The following is a 16,424-nucleotide window of genomic DNA, read 5'->3' as shown; positions in this document are numbered from 1 at the left end:
GTGCACTATCTATAGTTCTATCTATAGTTCTATCTATAGTTCCAGAAAGCTGTGTGTGTGTCATATGTTAATCGCCGACTGCATCACGGACGTGCACTAGTAATAACTAAAATACAGGAAAGATTTATGCTGCTACGTATTTTTTAACTATTGTTTCATCTTCTTTTATTCACTTGTTTGAGAGCGTGGCGCTGTTGCCTTATTGTGAAAGTTTCACTGAAACGTGACGAAATATCTGCATGCACATTGGTTCGTTGTCTGAACCAGTCCAAAGCATTGGTTTCAACCCAATGGTTGGTTACCAGTCGCCATATCAACAATAACTCGTTAGCAGCTAGCTAACTGAAGGAGTAGAAATTTGTATCTGTCTTTCCGTTTAGGACGTCTTGTTCGACACGTAGGCTAGCATGTTCACGACACACACGGAAGCACACTCCAGCTCGCTTAGCAGCTATGTTGTACATGGTGTTGCAATTTGACCGATCTGGTTAGGCGATGTGTCAGCTAGCGATACTCGTGTGCTGGACAAGTCAATGTAGCCGATAGCTATGTTCAAAAATGTGTTTGGGTCAGGATTTCTTGTAAGGACTGCGCACATTATCCTAACATGGGTGATAACGTTAATTCTATTCCTACATGATACAGGTAACGTTATAGCTAACCAGTTACTTAAATGGATTTGCATGGACGAAGCTTAGATATTAATGAGAAAATCGTCTCCGGAAACTGACCCTAATTAGGGTCAGTTTGAGGTTTCCAACAAATTATTAGACTACAGTTACTGTATTAAGTATTTTCTATCTAGAATAGTTATTGTGCTAGTGTATGATACTCTAGCTAATGTTGCTTTAAGTTGTCACTGCATACAAAACAACGTCCATTCTGTGTGTAAAAGACTTGAATTTTTGCAACTCTCGGGCAAAGTCGTCGTCTAGTAATATTTGTAATAATATTTGCTACTCATTATGTTGCAGATCTCCGAAAACAAGAAGAGTCAGGGCACCTAATACAACCTGTACTCTTCGTCCTTCTGGTTCTCTTGTCAGTGTTGCTGTATTTTACAGTGTCACTGATGGACCCCGGCTTTGTGCTATCTGATGACCGCGATTTGCTAGTGAGTTAGACATGTATTATGCTATTATTCAGTCTGTAATTAATGTCAAAGTGATGTGTTTTGCATTGAATGTACTGTCAACACACCCGGTGTTAAAGGTTCATATGACTGACATGCACCTGTCCTGCATTCTATTGTCAGTTCACTCTTGGCATTACTGAAGAGCAAGATAATATGATTCCACCAACTACAAAATCACTTAGACAACGTCGCTGTGGACATTGCTTACTTCAGGTAAGTATGGACATGATAGCATGGACATGTCTAAGACAAATATTTAAAGTTATTAAAACATGAACATGGCAAACCTGACTGATTGACAATAACCGGCTTCTCCTTCTGTTGTTGAGCAGCAGCCAATGAGATCCAAGCATTGTCAGACCTGTCAGCATTGCGTCCGTCGCTATGACCACCACTGCCCCTGGATAGAAAATTGTGTTGGGGAAAGGAACCATCGCTGGTTTGTGCTCTACCTGGCTGTCCAGTTGCTTGTTCTGATGTGGGGTCTACATATGGCATGGTGAGTACTATTGCCATTGTTTGGACGGAGTTACACTTACAAGTCATTCACTCCAGTGGTTCCATAATGTTGCTCATACGGCACTGATATGGACATGCATTATGTGATTAATGTAGTTGACAATGTAGTCATATATCATATGACTACTATAATTACTATAATAATAATATATTTTGCTTCTTCAGGTCAGGGTTCATGTTTGCCCCCACCTGGCAGCTGTGGTTACATGCTAACGGAGTGCTATTGGGGGCGGCTGTGATGGAGGCTGTCCTCTCCCTGACAGTGTTGCTCCTCCTCGGCTCCCACCTCTATCTTGTCTCTCTTAACACCACCACTTGGGAGTTCATGTCACGCCACCGCATCTCTTACCTCAAACACTGTGGGATTGATGAGAACCCCTTTGACCGTGGTGCATTGCGCAACTTGTGGGGATTCTTTTGTGGCTGGGGGACTGTCGTGTGGGAGCAGGTGTACTTCAGGGAGGGAAACGACCCCATTTAGCTCATAGTTTGTCCTACGTCTACATACCTACAGTAGACGTGGTATTTATTATATTTGTCAAATAATTTACAATGTTTACAGAACAGTGTCTCTATTGGAAATAGATGTGATTTTGATATGCACCCTGACCCCAACAAACGAAAATGTTTCAGAAACACAGACGTTATGGGGAATGATTACATTATACCATTCCATGTTTCCTTGTGCTATTCCATTAGTTCTAATGTACAAATATTTTAAAATAGCAGTGCAATTGAATTGCAAACTTGTTACATAATTATATAAGTAGACCAGAGAAATACCAACAAAAAAGGTCAAGGGGACTGGTACATGTATAGATTGATAGCAAGTAAAGCATGTGCAGACTTACCTTTATGATGATACAGGAGAAAAGTGAAAATGTTTATCTGGTATTGGTTCCTTAGCCATGGGATGAAGCTAGTTCTTTTGTGTGTTTTTTATAGACTCAATGCTTTTTAGACTCATTGGAGTAGAGCCCTATGCTGGGCATTTCTATAGGTGAGTCTCATGACTTCAGTGGAACTGGATGGGCAGCTGTGGGAAACTCGACCAGCACAATCATAATCCTAGTCATATCCTATTGTCTTGTCTCAAGACTTTTATACTCCTCCCCACATTGTTCTCTAGCCTGACAAGTATAAAAGACCAAAATGCACCTTTACCAGGTTTTAAATGCTGATTATCATGGACCATACTAAAGTGAGCAGTATTTTCCAGCTCATCATCTTGCCTACTGGGAATGAATAGAAAACATTGTATTGTCTGACAGGAACAAATGCACTCAATTCACTTTTGATCTCCAGCTGTATTATAATCAACCACATACCACACTACATGTTACAAAGGTAGACTGTATCTACTAAGGAACCTCTTAGTTTCTTTAGTTGTGCTGATACTGAAAATCAACAAAGAACAAACATTGATCAATTATACTGCTCTGTACTGTTTTCCAAAGCACATTCCTGTTTTATGTTGTGTTTCTTGTAAGTAGTGTTATTGTCTAATCACTAAATTACGTGTACTTATCTGTACAATAATGCAGGCTTAGTTTAGGCCCCACCACAGCTCAATGATGCATTTCCAGAGGAAAACATTCGAGCCAAATTATTAATGTGTACTCGTTTCATACTATTAACCTAATAACGGTAAAAAAACACTGGTATGGTACAACACCCATTCTTTTTGTGAAAGGGGTATGAGGTGTTTACAATCAAGAAATACACTTTGTTTTAACATATCAACATTTTGTGAGCTTCTGTGGATCATTGTGAAATGCTAAATAGGTAACTGTTTCTTATTGAATGGTACTGAAGCATTAAGATATTTATATAGAGTGAATCATTTTTAAAACAAGTCGGGTAATAGCAAATACCATGTCTAGTAGATAGTCACTGGGATTACTGAGATTATTTTTGTAAACATTTATATTTATAGTTCTAAATTAACTTCAACTGTCAATTTGTTTTATAAAAGAAAGTCAGTTTTACATTTTTAAAGTTGTTGTGTATACTGTGAGCACTTAAGTACTGTTAGATGAGGTGAACTTGAGAACAAGGAGGGCTGTCTTGTGTATTCCTTTTACATTTTCTGCTGTGGAATATAGTGACTATCAGAGAGCAATAATTGTAAATCCTTATTTTTAAAGTTATTTATTTTGTAACTGTAAATTGTTATATTAGGATTTTGAAATGCAATTTTACATGATTGTTTGTTCAGTTGACTTAATTTTCAATATTTATGCAACATTCCTTGGTTCTATATGTTTTCTACTTTGCAGTGTTTCCTCCAATAAATGTATTAAATGCAATATTTATTAAACGTCACTAAAATTTTAGTCAAATATTGCTTTATTAATTTAAATTTTTCTTCATGTGTATCATGCATATCAACTTCCAATTCAACTTAAACAATAATTGTTCACCAAATCTACTCTGGTAAATGAAATCCTATTCATTACTGTAAAAGGAATGTAAAGCAAGCTTTGATCATATATTTAACATTTCATATAATTTATCTTTGAGATAAAGACCTTGTATTTTAGCGATGTTTACTGACAAAATTAGAATATGGTAATATAATAAAAAGTACATTCGACTGAACCCAAATTCAATCCCACAAGAAAAATGCATTTAAATGTGTAATAAAACAAAGCTTTTCATTCTTAAATTTGACAAACAATGGATGACAAATCAATAACAAACATTTGAACAAGGAAGAGACAAACAAGACCACCTACTGTAGTTAACAGAAGAACAAGAAATCAATTTAGCTAAGAACAGTGGTTCTCAAAGTGAAAGTAACAGACCAATGTCTCATTAGTATGCACAGATGTTGTAGGCAGAGTGAGGGTAGGATGCCAATGAATGTGTGAGTACACCAGACAGTGTACACGGGGGCTTGACTTTGCAAAGATAGGGGCAAAACAATAGAGCAACAGTGCTTATGTTGCCAAGGGAAACCATTCAAAATAGCTTTACACTAAATGCTTTGAGCAGAAGTCAAAATCAGCAAAGATATCATTCTGCTTGGCAGTTAGGAAGTAAGGTGTTTGGGGAGGGGTAAGTACAGGTCTGAGAGATGTGAACTCTTTGTCAAAGTTACTGACATCTGTTGGTGCTTTAATCGAGGGTATGAACGGCGGTTTCACCTTTTTGGCTAGCAGAGCCTCCCAGACAACACCCTGCAAAAGAAAAAATACTGTACATTCAGCAAGAAGAAAACATTAAACATTGAAACAGTTTGCTAAAACAACCGATGGCATTCCTTTCCCCAAAATGTGTACTTCAAATTAAAAGAAATACCAGTAGCCAACCCAGTCGCTAAGGTTACATGCAACACCGGTTCTTCTCTTTTGACTGATATACAAGGAAAATGATTAGCTTTTTTTAAAAAAGAGATGGAATGACCACCAAACAGTGAGTGTTTACCTGGAAGAACCTGTGTCTCTTGACCTCGTTAGAATCCTGTTCTCCTGCTCCTAGTCTTCTCTCAGGGTTCTTTTGTAGCAGCTACAGCAACGGGAAATTGCGAGTCATTATCCAGGCAAAGGATATTCAACCACTCTACTTATATGATTCCATCTACAGACTTCTGTTAAGTGGCATCAATTCAAACGTTTTATTTAATTTAATATACACACTTGAAATGCTAGTTAATTTTTAACTATTAACTTACCTAGATTTACTCAACAGAATTTTCACTTCAATACCATTGTCCTATGCACTGCCATTGATGAAACTGATCTTACTCTGCCATTCTTTAATTCAAGACAACAGACTACGTCAGTGCAACACACTATCTTACCTTTTGGATGATGGACACAGATTCAGGTGATAGGAATCTAGGATAGCGAACTTCATCATTCACAATGCTGTCAAACACCTCCTCTTCGTCATCACCAGGAAAAGGAGACTGTCAGTGACAAGAAAACAGAGGTAAAGAAATGCATCATAGATAACTTATGTATAACCATAATATTCATCATTAATATTTGTTCTGTTATAGCAAGCAAATTCAAAAAGTATATGTAACGGCGAAATAGACTTTCTATAGGCACTGTACCTTCGGGTCAACACATTATAGAACTTACCTCCCCCACCAGCATTTCATAAATGAGCACTCCCAGACCCCACCAGTCCACAGAGCGCGTGTAGTTATTTTCTGTTAACACCTCCGGAGCTAGAAACTCAGGTGTGCCACAGAAGGTGGAAGTGTAATCCCCGTGGCCCATACCTGCATTCAGATACACAGAAATATCAAGACTTGAAGCAGGCCAACACGGGTGTAGTTAATGAGCATAATGAGTGCCGAAGTGCCAATGCCGTAACTAAACTTCGCTCATATGTTGTAAACTACTCTTGCCATGTTGCTGTAGCTTGGCTTGCTACATTTCCCTGGTGGGTAGCTTCAGTGTAGCGAAGCTTCATTTAATGTAACTGGTATCTTAAATCACTACATTTTCCAAGTAGCTTGCCCAACACTGAGTATGGACATTTTACCATGCTTAATGATTTATGGACAACCCTGATATTGATTAAAAGTCACACCCAAGTAAATGGCATGTTGTCAAAACTTACTTACCTTCTTTGCACAACCCAAAGTCTGCTATTTTTACAAAGCCATCTGCATCCATTAGCAGGTTGTCAAGCTTCAAATCACTGAAAGAGTAACAATTCATAGATTCATTTGGCCTTCCACTTAAAACAGTTATGCATCTACTGCTACTGGTATTTAGCCTCTAGTTCAAAATTGGTGATGTTGCAGCACAATGGACCCTTAATTAAAACAACTTTCAATTACATTTATTAAATTGCACCTTGCAATGAAATTATCCACTATGTGGTGTAGGAATTTTCCAAATAGCAAATTTCCTTGCCTGGCGATTAATAATGTGATTATATCAACTTTTAAAAATAATCATCCTCCAATATTAAACGGGTTGGGTCTATTTCAGACTTGTTGGTTTAGATTTGTTCAGATTTTGGGGAGGTTGATTCAATCCCCATTTTTAATTAGGATACTTACTACAGTAGCAACACCCCTAGGCTAAAAAGGTTTACAATCACAGCAGCACAAGACTGTCAAGTTTACTGATGTGAGACTAAATGTTAATGGAATGGTCAGTCTGGTTAGCTGGGCTAGTGACCTTTGAACTCACCGGTAAACTATTTTGTTCTGATGAAGGAACTCCAGTCCGAGAAGCACACAGGAAGCATAGAACCTACACAATAAACATGCATGCACTCTTCAGACAGTCAAGTTCTTGAATGGAATTGAAGTGTTACATTAGTAACTGTATGGTTGTTATAGTATTGCAGGGCTTGAAATGTATGCCACTCAAGGACCTTGTGCGTGAAAGTTTTTACCGGGTCTGTTTCTCGGTGAAGATGTTTGCGTGTATGTGAGTCATTAGGTCGCCCCCAGGTGAATAGTCCATCACAAAGCAAAAGTGTTCCACTGTCTGGAAGCTGCCATGCAGATTCACCAGGAAGGGATGGTCTGATTGGTTGATTGTCTCAAAAATCCTCTTCTCACACATAAGACTGATTAACGACACTCATGCACACACAGACACACATAGAGAGAGAGCAAGCCATCTTAAAAAAATAAAAATGTTATGTTATAGACTTGCTTAATTAGGGCTGTGTTGGTTCTGCTCCATGCAGGTTGTTGCCGCAGCAGTATTTTTAAATCAACTCATCAGCCTCTCTCACCTTTCCACTTCATCACGTGTCACCACATCACCTTTCTTCAGTGCTTTTATGGCGAATATTTGCCCAGACTTCTTATACTGTGCCAGCAGGACCTTGGGACAAAAACGCACACTTAATTTGTTATCTGACCATTACTTTGTTAATCTGACCAGTTATTAAAACTTGGACACTAAGCTTCTAATATAATTATACCCAGCAACCTTTGCACATGAAATGTGCACTTCATTCTCCGAGGACCCTGAATTGGATGACCCACCACATATCTTTTATGAGATATCCCATCCAATGTGGTATCCATGAAGAATTACATCTCAGCACAGAGATTTACCTTTCCAAAGTGTCCTCTTCCCAGAACGGAGATGCAATTGAAATCGTCCATCTGCAATCCTTTTTTCCTGAATAGAGGCATTATAGATTAGATTAGTTGGCAAAGAGGGCTAGGTTTAGGTAAACCCTGCATAGGAAGATCCAGAGTGACATGGAAGACCAACTTACTTAGGGGAGGGATGGGATATGGTCTTTTCTATGGGTGTATGGTATTCAGATGCGACATCTGTAAAAGGCTTAAGGGAAGGAGGTGAGATGAAGATGTGAACACAGAGAGAACAAGCACTTGACATCAAGCAACTGACTATCCAAGGAAGTGAAGAGCGAACAAGCTTTTAATATGAAGCTTCTCAAGTGAAGTACAAGGTCAACATTGTGTTACGAGTTTGAAATCCCAAAATACAATCAAACAACCAAGGACTTCTTTCTTGCACTTTGCCACATACAAATAAAGAACAAAAGGATGTGTAAATCTGGCAGACTCATACCACAGAGGGAGAGATTTGTGGTGCAGGAGTTTTTTCCACTGTGTGACGTGGGGCTTTAGCAGGACGGTCTTCACTAAAGTCGAGTTTCACCACAGCAGCATCTCTGCAACAGTGTTACTGTTCCTTTAAACATCTGATTTCAGACAGTTGGCCAACATTTTTTTTTTAACTTATTCCTACAATATAAACTCTTCATCTTTTTGTTCTGTACCTAGACCTAAATATTGTTGGTACATTTTTGGGGTTAGAGTTAGGCCTATCTTAGTTGCTTTAATCCTTGTTCCTAAATAGTGGTTGAAGCTTCATTGCATACCCTTGAAGATTAGGGGTGGACACAGTTCTCTCAGTTATGGGGGGAGATATAACATCCAGGCCCATGGCTGCCAGGGAGCCACAGGGGGGCAGGATGCTCATCATCAGACGACCCCACGTAGCAAAGTTCATGTTCATCTGGGCTGCCCGTAAAAAGTTTTTCCCTGAGGAGACGGGCTCAGTTTAAATCTTCTAGTTACTACTAGTTAATACTATTACATAACTTTATTAAATATAATAAAGCTCAAATGTGTGCCTCTATACAGCTGTACTCGTGTCAAATTAGTTTACTAGTATATATAAAAGTATATTTGTGCACAAGGTAGGGTAAAAAGTTTGAATTAAATACACAAAATAAACATGGGATATTTATAGACAATGAGGAGTCGTCAATTAAGACTGAGCTCAGTAAATATGAGGCACTGAAGTAGTACTATGCAATCATTTAAATGCTCATCAATAATGTTACAAATAGAAGCTAGGAAATGGAAAGGTTGAATCACTGGGGGAACCTATTTTCTACTTCCTATCATGACACTCAGATGATGCTTTTATCCAGCTTGAGACTGCTTTAGGTGCACACTTCCTCTACAAAAGGGCCTGCAAATACTTAGTTTGGAAGGTGTATCTCAAACATGGCTTAGGCCATACCAGGAAAATAATGATTTCATGAATAAATGATACATAAACAGTAATCTACCTTTTTCTTTCGGAAAAATGCGCTTCTGTCTCTGGAGTTTGGTGAGCCGCTCTATGACAGGTTTGATAAAGGTGACCTAAAAAAAGAAAACAGTGAGATACTAATTAATATCAAGAATAATACACGGCTAGTGTGCTTGTAGTGTATGAGTAATTTTTAAAAGCATTGGCTAAATAAATGAATTGTTGTTTTGATACCAAATATTATAGTAATGTTTGTGTTTTTGAGGTGTTGATTCACTAAATAGTTCTGATGGTTTTGAGTTATCGGAGCACCCACTTGATGTGCTGAGCTCGATCTCCAGAACAATAACACACTTAGAAAACACTATGTGGCAAACACTTGGAAAATATGGGTAGGTTGGTACTTAGAAATACAGCACTCATTACAAGTAATACTGCTTAGTGTTCCCTTGGCTAGTCTATGAATGTACTAACCTTATTGAAGAGGAATAAACTGCACCTGTGGTACACATTGACAGTCAGGCCTTTGATACATCACCCTGTTTTCTCACTGGTCTTCACACTAACCTCTGTGAACAGCATGCCTTGGGGCTCAAGGTCCAGACACAGGCTATGGCGCTGGTTGTCCAGAAAGTCCTCCAGACGAAGGAACTGGATTGCGCACAGGTTCCTCCAATCCCGCCAGTACACACCAATGTCCAGCTCTCTGGACTAAACAAGGGGATTGAACAATGGTGACACAAATACCACAATTTTATAGGCTCTAATGGCACTAACTCTCTTCTGATTAGTTGCCAAATTGATCATTGTAATGGTAATAAGAATCAAGATAAGATGTATAGAAAAGACTGAGTGACTCAGAAAGACTGACTCGCTCAAGTTCAATGCTGAAGCTCTGGTTCCAGGCATCTTTGCTGAGGGATCTCCAGTTGGTGCGACCGACCATTCTATTGTCCAACTTCAGCACAGCGCTGATCTCAGCTGAGGAAAAGTGTCAGGAAACAGGAAACACAATAGTTTAGTGGCAACGGTTTCTAGTTTACTATCCTCAATTCAGCAGTTTTAGTGAATACATTGTATTTGTACATTTGCTAATTGACACGAAGAGTCATTCAGTGATATGCTTGATATTATTGGAAAGCTAAGTCTGTTGTTTCATCTGATATCAAATAAAAAAAAATGTGGAGTCAGTTGAAATCATTATTTGAACCAGCCAGAAGAAAAGGTTATCTATATTTGGATATGAGAGTAAGGAAATGTAAAAAAGGGTGGGAAAAGCAATAAGAAAACAAAAACCTTGTGGCTGTGTTTACAGGGGACACACTTACAGGAGAGTTCGTCAGTTTTAGGGGCTTTGCCATTGGTGCTCCGACCATAAAGGCCAGCTCTCAGCTTCAAGGACTTAGCCTCTGAGGGGCTATCAGGGGTTGTTTGGATGCTGGTCATGTGACAGCGGCTGGGAATAGATTCCAACAGGTCCTGACAGCCCATAATACGTACCTCAAGTCTCCCTGGAAGTCCATATAAGGGTTTGGGCAAACAAATTATAACACATTTTGGATGGATGGATGGTTAGATAGACAGACTTGTATAATACAACAGGCAGAAAAACTAAATCATAGAAATGTCTTATTTATTGTACCTAATACAATGAGAGCTATGAATCAGAAATGCAAATACAATGCTATTCTGTTATTTACCTGTAAGGCTGACGGGTTTAAAGAACTTAGAAGAGCCAGAAGAAGAAACTGAAGTAGTACTGGAGTTTAAGCTTCCTTTCTGCAAACCCATGGAGGGTGTGTTCCCCTGAGTGAGTTCATCCTTTATAGCAGCACGTTTGGGATGGTCTTGGGGAAGCTCATTCAAACGCCGTTCCAAAGACAGATGCAGCAGGTCAATCTTCTGAGAGGATTCTTGAAATCGTGCCCGGGCCTTTGTGGGAACGCCCCCATACACACAGATCCAAACATTACAGTACAGGCAATGAGTGGTAACAAAAACGGGCAGCAGAAGATTTGCAACATTTAGCCTGTCTTACTGGAAGTGTGTTTTTATGGTTGACTATTTTATTGTGATATTTGGAGAAATCATATTGATTAAGAGCTAAGAGTATTCTGTCAGAATGAATACCTTGCATACCTAAATTGCCAAGAGGGGAATAATGAAGAACACTGGTACAATTAACATTAGGATAAACCAATTTGGGTCATTTATAGGTTACAAGTACTCTACCTCTGCTAATCCCCGGTGATCCAGCACCTTGAGTCCCCCCAGTTGCTTCACCACATTCTTGGCACCCTCAGCCACAGCTGCCTCAATCTTTAGGTGGTGCCTGAGTTCTGCCACTCTTAGTTCGAGAAGACCGATAGCATCTAGCTTTCGACCTGGGTGGGAACAGATGTACATAAAGGTGTCCCAACTTTGAGATCATTTCCGAGAAGCATGGTGGGTTTCATTATTGTAAAATGAAATACATTTGGAACCATTAAGAGTGCTCTAGAGTGAATGCACACATCCTCAGACTGGGGCTAAGATTTATTTTTCAGAAAAATAAATCTTAGCCCCAGTCTGAGGTTCGGTGCACTGCTATCCATGTCCCATGATGGTTGTGTTGACTAACTCACCATCCATATCTGTGGCATCTCTATCCCCATTTCTAGTCTGGTTAACTTTGACAATTTGCATGCGGAGCAACTCAATTTTGGTCCGACTGTCTTGTAACATTTGCTGGGCTGTAGAAACCAATTTACGGTCCTGGAGAAGAGAAGTTAAGGACACTAGGCACTGGGGTTCCTAGATTTGAGAAGATAGGTAAAAAGCTTGTTTAACATTGCAACAGGCCATGTGTGTTAAGGCCCTCCCAAACCTTTACGGAGCTGCTGGCGTAGGTCTGAATGATGTTCTCAGCCCCCTGTTTAACTTTGGTCTCCATGGTCAACTGTTTTTTCAATGTGATGACACGATTGGCCAATGGTGACATGGGTTCCTCCCAACAACATGGGTCAGGTGATGTGGTGTCCTCTACTACTCCAAAAAAGCAAAACAAAAGTTTTGTTTTGTTCAGGTACAGAAAGAGACCCCTTAAGATGTTTAGCAGTATTTGTAATCTATACTAAATACTATATTATTTACAAGCTGATAAAATGATTACCTGCATTTCTGTCCTTTTCTGTGGCCATGGCACGAGCAGTGAGTTCTTGCAGCTCCCAGTGTAAGTGCTCCAACTTGCGGCTTGATGCTCTCAGCTGGCCTTCTACATCAGCAGCACTCTTGCGGTTAGTGACAGCACGTCGAAGCCTCTCTGCTGCCTCCTTGATCTTCAGCTCGCGCTGGATCTCCTGCCTGAGCGTGGTGCGTGCATCTTCAAGTCGCTGCTGAAATGTGGGGTCCAGGATGTCTCCATCAACAAGGCCTTGCATGCAAGTGTTCTGCCAAAGAAGAAAACAATTGGTTAATTCCATGTGAAGATCAAGAAGCAAAACCAGAAGTCATCACTTGTCAACCCCAAGGGAGAGGTAGCTGAGTTGCATGCATTGCATTTGAAAAGACAAAGCCCCTAAACATCAACAGCTGAGGTGTGGTGGAAGAACTTGACTAGCTCACACACATATCTAAAACCCCAGAAAACACGGTTAGAATGAAGAATGGAAAAGGAAACAACCCCATAATTTACTATCACACACTACTACTGCTACTTTCCCCTAGGCGGTGAATGGAATCCAGCCACAATACTTTTTCTTTTTTGTAAGGTACATTACCCCAATAAGACTTTTGTAAGCGTTCAAAGACAGATTCATATTTTCTCTTTGAGTTAGACTAATTTCATGTGCCCGTGGGTACAGATATTTTTTTTAAGGCCTACTGTAGGCTAGCCTACTACAGAACGTAGAGAAATTGAGTTATCTACATGACCTATGCTGCACACGAATTACAATTTCCCAGTGCTTACCTGGAGTGTTAAACCTGCCATGTCAAAATATCACTCTTTCTTTATGACAATGGGGTTTCCAAAACACAAACCCGCCGTCCGCAAGCCTCAAGTTTGCTTGGATAGCTTACCATAGCTGGCTAACAAACGTTTCCACTGAAATCATTTCAAATGTCAATATAGGTTAGAGAACAAACTTTGTAACTTGTTAAGAGAAAAGCAAAACACAATACAGATGGGTTTACCCCCCAAAACAATACTACATAGCAGGATACACCTGTCCGAGTCCCTATAGCAGCACACCAACGGGCTAACAATCATCCCAGGTGAGATGAGGGCGTGTCAAAATGGTGGTATGAGTTTTCAAACTTTTTGGAGGTTCTAAAACTTGACTGTTTAAAGACCTTTTCAATTGCCGAAGCTTATATTACTGGAAGCAATTATGTGTTCGTGAACAATAAGCATTGTATTATTTATCTTAAGAAGTGAATTGGTCTTCATCTTCTTCTTTGTCGATATTAGGCCTATGGAAGACTGCATGTGAGGCAGCTGTTCAATGCTTAAAACAGAATTACTTGGACCTATTCAGGGTATCTAAAATGCATGTTGAAGGCAGTTTGGACGGTATCAGAAACTGTGAGACGCTGTTTGGGAACGCGCCATTTCTGATCACCATCTGATGAATGTGTAGCCTATTGTCTGTTTGTCCCATGGTGATGTTTGTGTATAGTGGTACCACGTGGCTGTTTAATAAATACTTGTTTGAAAGACATTTAACTGTCTTTAGCAATTATTCTTAGATTGCTCGATGTAGGCCTATGTGTGTAAGCTACAGTGTTCCATAGACTGTCTAGCTATATCCATCCATCCAAAATTGTGATTGGCGTGAGAACGTTTTGTATGAGAACCCCACTCTCCTTTCAGTGTCGTGTGTGTCTGGCATTGTGGTTCCAAACAAATTTGATGGTTTAAGTTTACTAATCCACCATCAGTTGGAACCACGACCTCTAACGGGTGTTCGGCGTAGTAACTCGGTATCTTCCGACAGTTTCCGTCATTTTCGGTTCTCGCTGCGGTGTATGTCGTCACTGCATCATATTCACCAGATAGACAACGTTAGGATCCGACATCATAAGGGTACTGTAGCCCGATTCTTCTATCCAGTTCTTGAAAGCCTCTCACGTTTATTGCAAAGGTAGGCATTATGCATTATTCATTATGCATACTTAACACAGATTCGACCAATTTAATTCATTAAATTGTAGCCTATGTTCTTTTGTTGGCCTCGATGAACAGTATGTCAGAATGCTACCTAGCTAACTAGCATTAGCTAGCTATAATTTGGTTCTAACCTAGCCCCAACGTTATTCTTCCGCCAGTTAACACAATTATTCAATTGACGCTAGTTAATTTAGAAAGCTACTGTGGCAGCGTCAGCGCACCATGTATCACATTGTCCATTAGGCCTATCTATCGGAACTTTTTTGCATAACGATCATTACCGATATGGGGACCAATGTTAGCAGAATAAATAACATTGCCTAGTAGTATGGCTGCTAGCCGACCTTTGCTCGCGCAGAGTAGCACGAGTTTACACGTAACTAGCTATACTGTCATTATGTCCAGAAAATGTTTCTGTATAATGTTATCAAAGGGATTAACTGCATACAGTAGAATGCAAAATTGTAACTCTACAATATCAGCTTTTATTTCAATGGAAAATATGCATACTATCGACGCTATACAGTGGAGTTTCTGTCGGCCTTAAATCGACGACGGACCCGCCCAGCATAGTTGGAATGCTACAGCACAAATGGCTCCAGCTGTTATCTGACCAACGCCTACATGTATGACATAACGGCAATGATCACATTTACTTCGAGTGAAATACAGAAAAACGTCTGATTATTACTTTAGAGATTGTTGTTCACTGTCAATAAAATTGTTTTTACAGAAGATACCAAGTGTAGCCTAATCTAGAGATGTGAGTCTTAATACGTTGCTTCTTGCTGTTTCATGCATGCTCGTCGGTTCGGTTTCTCACATTGGTATTACATTTAGTCATTTAGCAGACGCTCTTATCCAGAGTATTACTACGAGATTCAGAATATGTCTCGGGCAGGGGTATAAAGGGTCACTTTTGTGCTTAATGTTAGAAAATCATTATGCAAGCTTGTGGGATTTTGTATTCGCTACGTCTACATTTGGCGTGCACAGATGGGACCAGGAAGGCTTTGCATCCTGTGAACGGTTTTAGTCAGTTGTGGTAGACAAATAAGGTCACATCAAGTTGATGACCATTGTTAATTTGGACAGGGTGACTCACTAAGTCCTGCATCATTGCTTTTGACTGTCTAACAAGCTTTTTCAGAGAGTGGCATCACTTATTGGTTAGTCAGATGCCCCTCCCCACTCAAATAAAAAAAATCCAGGGAGTTCATCTCATCCATCAGAAGCCTGTGATAGTCCTATGTGTGAATATCCACTCTGGTGGTCTTAACCCTTGTGCTGCCTTCGGGTCACATGACCCAAAGGTTCATAACGAACCATCGTTGTGTTTACCCAATTTTACCCAATACAAAAACAAATAAAAATATTTTTCTTTTAACCTTCGCAATGTGGGGGGTCTGACGCATGCTTACAAAAATACAAAATTGCTTTACTTTGTTTTTGTATGCGGTAAAGTTGTCGCAATACGACGGTGGGTCACAACGACTGATGGGTCAGAATGACCCGAAGATAACACAAGGGTTAAGTAACCATCAGTGCTCATTTGCCAATTTCATTTCCAGGTATAGTCTGAGTTGAAAAGAGATTGAGTTATGATAAGTGTCCAAAAAAGGCAGATTTGTTTTGTTTATAGCTATACCAGGAGTGGAGCTTCCTGCAGATGGTTGTGAAGGATGAGAATCAGATGAACAATGGGTGTTCTTATTACATACTTAACTTTTTGTCCTTGATAGTTCATAGACTACCAAGTAAAATATGTTTTCACCCTGAATTACTCTATTGGTAGACTGCAGTTTCCCTAATATTGCATTAACATTTACTTGTGACCACGCTCTTTTGTTAAAAAAAAATTCAAATGGAAATGCTATCTGTCAGTCCTCTCACCAAGTTGGGACGTCACTTCTTTGTTCACTGACTGAGACGAACTGAGACGGCGTGGCCAAAGTGATGTGCCTACTGTGCAGTTATCTAAGTCACTGAACAAGGAAGTGACGTCCTAACTGAAGACCCTAGTCATAAAGAAAAGTATGTTTTTGTTTTGTCTTTGAATGGAGTACCCCCACATCGGTGCCAACATGTCGAAATACCTATATGATCATTTTTATTG

General features: G+C 39.7%; 3 protein-coding genes across 11 annotated transcripts in view; 2 read left to right on the top strand and 1 right to left on the bottom strand.

The window, feature by feature from the left end:
* The first annotated feature begins 271 nt into the window (after window positions 1–271).
* zdhhc12b (zinc finger DHHC-type palmitoyltransferase 12b) lies at window positions 272–3,995 on the top strand. The gene is made up of 5 exons (XM_062477983.1): window positions 272–645; window positions 975–1,114; window positions 1,256–1,348; window positions 1,468–1,634; window positions 1,820–3,995. The coding sequence occupies exons 1-5, from the start codon at window positions 549–551 to the stop codon at window positions 2,133–2,135; spliced, it is 813 nt and encodes a 270-aa protein (XP_062333967.1). The 5' UTR covers window positions 272–548; the 3' UTR covers window positions 2,136–3,995.
* On the bottom strand, window positions 3,956–13,422 carry pkn3 (protein kinase N3). 2 transcript variants are annotated; one of them, XM_062477982.1, is made up of 22 exons: window positions 13,109–13,422; window positions 12,311–12,587; window positions 12,026–12,183; window positions 11,784–11,913; window positions 11,392–11,543; window positions 10,860–11,091; window positions 10,488–10,670; window positions 10,031–10,140; window positions 9,727–9,870; window positions 9,197–9,272; window positions 8,498–8,660; window positions 8,185–8,287; window positions 7,865–7,932; window positions 7,698–7,764; window positions 7,370–7,461; window positions 7,022–7,123; window positions 6,814–6,876; window positions 6,237–6,313; window positions 5,746–5,888; window positions 5,460–5,567; window positions 5,084–5,164; window positions 3,956–4,836 (listed from the first exon to the last, which is right to left on the bottom strand). In XM_062477982.1, the coding sequence occupies exons 1-22, from the start codon at window positions 13,127–13,129 to the stop codon at window positions 4,630–4,632; spliced, it is 2,757 nt and encodes a 918-aa protein (XP_062333966.1). In that variant the 5' UTR covers window positions 13,130–13,422; the 3' UTR covers window positions 3,956–4,629. The 2 variants fall into 2 exon arrangements, with proteins under 2 accessions (XP_062333966.1, XP_062333965.1); XM_062477981.1 differs by having other exon boundaries at window positions 3,960–4,836; window positions 7,022–7,198.
* A 733-nt stretch (window positions 13,423–14,155) lies between these two features.
* The window catches only part of sptan1 (spectrin alpha, non-erythrocytic 1), a 33,187-nt gene continuing 30,918 nt past the window's right edge, over window positions 14,156–16,424 (top strand). For all 8 annotated transcript variants that reach the window (XM_062477952.1, XM_062477951.1, XM_062477948.1 and 5 more), the window contains exon 1: window positions 14,156–14,282. The gene's annotated coding sequence lies outside the window, so the exon portion shown is untranslated. The remainder of the gene's footprint in view (window positions 14,283–16,424) is intronic.

This window comes from Osmerus eperlanus, chromosome 14, assembly GCF_963692335.1.
Source record: "Osmerus eperlanus chromosome 14, fOsmEpe2.1, whole genome shotgun sequence".
NCBI classification, from domain to species: Eukaryota; Metazoa; Chordata; class Actinopteri; order Osmeriformes; family Osmeridae; genus Osmerus; species Osmerus eperlanus.
The sequence above is the reverse complement of the archived record's forward strand: the minus strand, read 5'-3'. Positions and strand labels throughout refer to the sequence as shown.